Source organism: Echinops telfairi, unplaced genomic scaffold, assembly GCF_000313985.2.
Source record: "Echinops telfairi isolate 266 unplaced genomic scaffold, ASM31398v2 ScPeMD7_8;HRSCAF=38, whole genome shotgun sequence".
Taxonomy (NCBI): Eukaryota; Metazoa; Chordata; class Mammalia; order Afrosoricida; family Tenrecidae; genus Echinops; species Echinops telfairi.
Genome location: NW_022103905.1, coordinates 8,646,992 through 8,652,594, shown reverse-complemented (window position 1 = coordinate 8,652,594; position 5,603 = coordinate 8,646,992). Strand labels below are relative to the sequence as shown.

At 51.4% G+C, this 5,603-nt stretch overlaps 1 protein-coding gene across 1 annotated transcript in view; it reads left to right on the top strand.

The window, feature by feature from the left end:
- The first annotated feature begins 227 nt into the window (after positions 1-227).
- Positions 228-5,603, top strand: part of HDC (histidine decarboxylase) — a 23,579-nt gene continuing 18,203 nt past the window's right edge. Inside the window, exon 1 of the mRNA XM_013006372.3 lies at positions 228-392. Within this exon, the coding sequence (XP_012861826.3) occupies positions 228-392 (165 nt within the window). The remainder of the gene's footprint in view (positions 393-5,603) is intronic.

Genomic DNA, 5,603 nt, shown 5'->3' with positions numbered 1-5,603 from the left:
GGTAGATTTTTCTGCTCTGGAGAGTTCTCTTCCCGATCATTTGCTCGCTCCCACCCACCCTCCATAACTGTTCTCTTGTGCATGCGCTGTTGGTTCTGCTGGCCCGTGAATAAATCTCCCTCACGGAGGCTCGTCTCCCAGACCAAGGGGGGAGAGGCCCACATTGGCCAGGCCCCGTCAGGGGTCACGAGCCTGGCTCCTCCTCTGCCTTCCTTCTAGGAAAGGAGATGGTCGATTATATCTGCCAGTACCTGAGCACTGTGCGGGAAAGGCAGGTCGTCCCTGACTTGCAGCCTGGCTACCTGCGAGCCCAGCTTCCTGACAGTGCTCCTGAGGAACCTGACACCTGGGACAGCATCTTTGGGGACATCGAACGGATCATCATGCCTGGGGTGAGCAACAGTGTCCACAAGGGGGATTCTGGAGGTGGGTAGTAACCCTGAAAGAAGGCTTGCCTCAGGTCAGCCTGGGATGACAATGGCCACTAGGCCAGGAGCATACTGCTGGGCATGTGGCGCCCAAGACTTGGACTGGCTTAGGGTTCTTGTGCTAGGGTTGGCCTACTGTTTTGGTGGGGGCTCAACAGGGAACAAGGGCCACCTCTGGAAACACCACACTGGAGTCTGACTGAAAGGTGGGATTCTAGGGGGAAAGGCTAAGAAGTGGAAAAAGGGGGCCTGAGCTGAAAGACAGTAGCCTGGCTAGAGAGAGGAGGCTGGTGATGGTCCCCGAGGGTCCGAAGACCAAAGCCAGGGACCGACCCACATGAAGGGGAAAGATGAGGCTGAGAACATGGCTTCCTGAGGGTCCCCTCCTTGTCCAATTGGGAGGTCCGAGAGCTGGAAGGGTCTCTAGTGAGCCCCCCTTTTACTCCTCTGTGAAATGAGGGGCCTTACCAGGTGGGGGTCTTCTGACGGAACTGTTCCCAGAGGTAGGCAGGGCCTTTCCCTGATGCAGCAACACTCTAAAGCCAGAGTGCAGCCTGGGATTGGCTTTGGCCCAGGACAGGAACACAGAAGCTGACTGATGCAGAGGACTGGAACCGGAGTGACAATGCTCCCTCCCCGTGATGACAATCCCCGACCACCAATAAGCTCACATGAAACACACACCAGGCAGGGCTTCAACTGGGCCAAACCAGTTCTGTCACGATGGATGAAGGGAACCCAGGAGAGACCTACGTTTTAAACATTTGGCTGATCTAGCACATTGACTAGGACAGGAGAAATTGCAGGTTGAAGGCTTGGAGTGGGAGAGGCAGAGGAGGCTGAGGGAGTTCTTTCATGACACCTTGTTATTGTAAGGGCCGTGGAGAGCCGACCCCCACCCCAGCAGGATGCTTAGCGGCCGTCTTTGAGAAGCCAGTGAACAGATTTGGTTGCTGTGCACTCTGTTTCTTTCCTGGGAGGGAGATTACGTTTCTAGCAGGCTCTGACCTGTAATTTCCCATTTTGATTATTGTCCCAGTTCACCCACATTTTAAAAAGCTAGGTCTGTCCCCATGTCACTTTATTTCTCATGTGTGAACCGGCTCTAAGCCCAGCCACCAGGCCTCCTCCCTTTGACTGAGTTCCATGCCAGGGGCCAGACACCGTACTAGTTGCTTGACTGGGATGGTCCCTCAGCCCTCACAGTGACCTTCAAATCCAGTCAGGTCTAGTTGCTATTGAGTGGACCCTGATTTCTGGTGATCCTATGAGTGTTGCCATAGGGTTTTCAGTGACTGGGTTTCCAGAAGTAGACCACCAGGCCTTACTTCTGAGGTACCTCTGGGTGGACTGGAACCACCAGCCTTCTGATCAACCGTGGAGCACATAAACCATTTGCCCATGAGGGGACTCCACAGTGACCCTATGTGGGGGAAACCAGCCCCTCACACTATCACGGGTCCGGTAGATGCCATTATATGGTTGTGATAGATAAAGGTGGTAGTAAAGTCATAGAGAATAAGAGCGATAGAAGAGAAGGTAAAATAAAGGAGTCAGACACATTTCATAGTAGCAGCCTCACCTCCTGGATGGCCATGATCTCACAACCAGCCAGGTCCGTGCACAGCGTGGGCTGAGAGGGCAGGTGAGCAGGAGAAGTTCTCTTTATTTCTGGCCAAGGCCCATCTGTATTTAGGGGCTTGATTACAGGTAACCACATACGTCACAGGAAGGGGCTGTACAATAGGTAATACAATAATGGGAGGGGGACGATCTAATGAGAGGGGTGTACGTGCTATAGGAAGAGGAGGGATTAAGGGTATGCATGTGACAAGATGGGCGGATCCTAGATTCATGATGGTGGCCTAACCTGATTGTCCTTGAGCTAGAGCTTGACTTACTCTAAGCTCTCTAGGGAGAGCAATCTACTGTCCTTATCAGAAGGGCGTGGGCCCCACCTATGGCGGGACAGACTATATACAGTCTGATTGCTCCATATGGCTGATAGCCTTAAGGAGAATAACCTCTGACCTACTTTCATTGACCTCCAAGTGTATAGTCATTTGCCATGTGTAGCAAGCAGCTAGGTTTGGCATATATTGGGGGGAGACAACCTGAGATAAATCTTTCTGTATCCCACAACCCTAGAATCTTTGTTTTACAGATGAGGAAACAGGTTGAACGAAGTTCATTGTCTTGCCAAGCCACACAGAATGAGTAGCTGGCAAACTCAGGATTTTAGCCAAGGTCCATCTCAGTCCTAAGCTTTGTCTCTTTAAAAAATGTTTTTAAACCAATCCTATGTCTAACCCTAACTCAAACCCTAACCACAAGCCTAATCCTAACCCTAACCCTCGCCTTGTCTCTTTCTCTCATGCATCACTACCTATGATTGAGTGACATAGTGCACCCAGACTGAGCCCATGGTAAACCTGGGCACCCAGCACCGCTTGGCAGCGGGTCCCCTCCATTCGCTGTCTGGGGAGTTTGAGTTCTGGAGTGTGTAGGCCCAGAATCTCTTCCCAAAGCTGACTCGAGATAGGTCCCCATGCTCGTCAAAGAGCGTTGGATTCAGATGTGGCAGGGATGAGACATTTTTTAGCTCAGAGACCCAAGCAGTCCAAGGATGGCAAGTTTGCATATAGCCCAGTGCTCATTTCTCTTCGACCTTTCATAAGTATCTTTTGGGGGGAAATGTATATATAAACAGTGTTAAATCGGTGAAGATTTGCCATGGAAACCCACTCCCAGATAAGATTATCTCAGGGATCCACTCTGTAAAGTGTAATCTGCCCAGGGACAGACTGTCATCTGGTAGTGAGACTGAAACAACGGTCAGAAGGTGGGGCCCTGAGCTGATGCATTTGGCTGAGAGAAATTCCAGTAGTTGCTGGGGTGTGGGGTGGGGTGGTCAAAGAGGTCTTTCGATAAGGGCTACTCTGCTTATCTTATTCTATTTATCTTACAAGAGCAGACAATTGTCTCTTGATAGGGCCAGGAGATGGGGGCCCTTCTCGGGGGATGGGGGTTTCCAAAATACTGTCACTGAGCACCGCGATAAGGGGGGTCCCATCTTTCATCTGATCACCAAGACTGGGGTAGCCTCTGGGTGGGGCCTGGAAGCAGTTGAGCCTTTGGTCAGCACCCCTGTGGAAAATGGCTTGTTGAACTGTCTCCTGCCTGCTGCTTGCTAAGAAGCTCCAAGCGGAGAAAAAGCCTCCTTCCCCGTTCATGCCACCCCTGGCTAGAAAAGCCTCATTTATGCTTCAAGAGGGGGAGGGGACAACCGTGGGGGAGGGTGCCATCCTGCTGATGTGTCTGAGTTCTGGACACCAGCCTTGGCTCCATCATCTGTCCCTTAGGAGGTGTGTGTGTTCACAGACACCCAGGCATGCCCCTCTCTGCCAGCCCCACTCCTCGACTGTACCACCAGGGTAGAGCTTGCCACCTTGCCTGCTGGGAGAATTAAGTAAGAGACACTATGTAAAGTGGTCTGTTACATGACCAAGGAGGTGTCTAAAGTGATGTGTTGTTATGACCTATGATACCTTCCATGACTCCTCATGGAGCTATGTGAAGCACTCAGCTGCTAATCCAATGGTTGGGGTTGCAACTCACCCAGCGATTTTGCCAGAAAACAAGATTTGGCAATCTGCGTTGGTTAAGATTACTGCCAAGACAACCCAACGGGAGAGCTCACCTCTGTCACTGGCTGCTGTGCATTGAAAATCCACCTGACCACACCTACCAACAACGTGAAGCCTTCCGCCGGTGCCGACCCAGGGGAACAGTTTGGTTATCCGCAAGTCAGGTCAGGTCTGGGATGTGGCTCCTCTAGTGCAGCGGTTCTCAACCTGTGGGTTGCGACCCCTTTGGGGGTCCCATGACCTTTTCACAGGGGTCGCCCGATTCACAACAGTAGCAAAATTACAGATATGAAATAGCAATGAGAATCATGTTATGGTTGGGGGTCACCACCACATGAGGAACTGTATGAAAGGGCCGCGGCATTAGGAAGGTTGAGAACCACTGCTCTAAACCAAACTTGCTACCATGGAGCCAATGCTGACTCATAAGCGACCTCCTGTGGGTTTCTGTAACTGTAGCTGTTTATGGGAGTAGAAAGCTCAGTCCTTCTCCCACGGAGCTGGTAGTTTTGAACTGCCGGCCGTGCGGATTGCAGCCCAATGTGTAACCACTACATCCCCAGGGCTCAGTATTAGGTTACCATTCACATTAAGGCCAGTAGCCCTGGAGTCAATTTGCACTCGTGGTGACCTTGTATGAGTCCTATAAGGTTTTCAATGGCTGGGTTTCCAACATGTAGACCCCCCCCCCCCCCAGGCCTTTCTACCAAGACTCCTTTGGGAGGACTTGAACCTCCAACCTTTCAGCTAGCAGCCATGTGTGCTAACCATTTGCACCAGCCAATGGCCTCATCCACGTGGTGCTGTCTGCTTTAGAAATTCTCTGCCCTTGCCAACTTACAACAACTCATTTTTCAATGAGAAGCTGAGCCCTAAAAATGTGCAAGGGTGAACCTTGGTCTTATGGGCCTGAAGGATATATTGATTCGGGGAGTCCCTTGAAGAAAAGATTTTGAAACAGAGACCTGGCAGCTTGAGTTCCTTAGCTTCACAGTAAATCCGCAAGGTCACACTGCTGCTTAGGGGGCAGAGGTAGGCCTGGGACCTCAGACTTTGAACTTCGACTCTTAAGCTCCTTCATTACGTCTAACAGACTGTCTAGGCCGTGATGCTTGCTCTTGAAGCATCATGAACATCTGCGCACACTGAAAGAACCACACTGAAAGAACGGGTTCTCCGCAGGTTGGAATACCTGGAAGGCGTGTGCCCCCTGGGATCCACGGTGCCACGGGAACTGGGGAAGGGCTTTCGGAGGAAGAGATGCTAGACATACTTAGTTATTCTCTACGAACGAACAGGCGTTTGTGGTTTAGTGGGTGTGGGAGCGTCTTCCTGTCACAGGACGCAGCATTGCTCTGAGACAACGCATGTAGAAATGAACAGGCCCTGGGCCAGAGCAGTGAGATGAGGTGAGATTAGATAACCGATGATACAGAAGACCGATGGAGCGTGCTGTGGAGGCCTCTTGTAAAAGCCCTGTCTGCCCAGTTCCTCTTTACATCCACTTTGAAGCAATGAGGTAGCATGC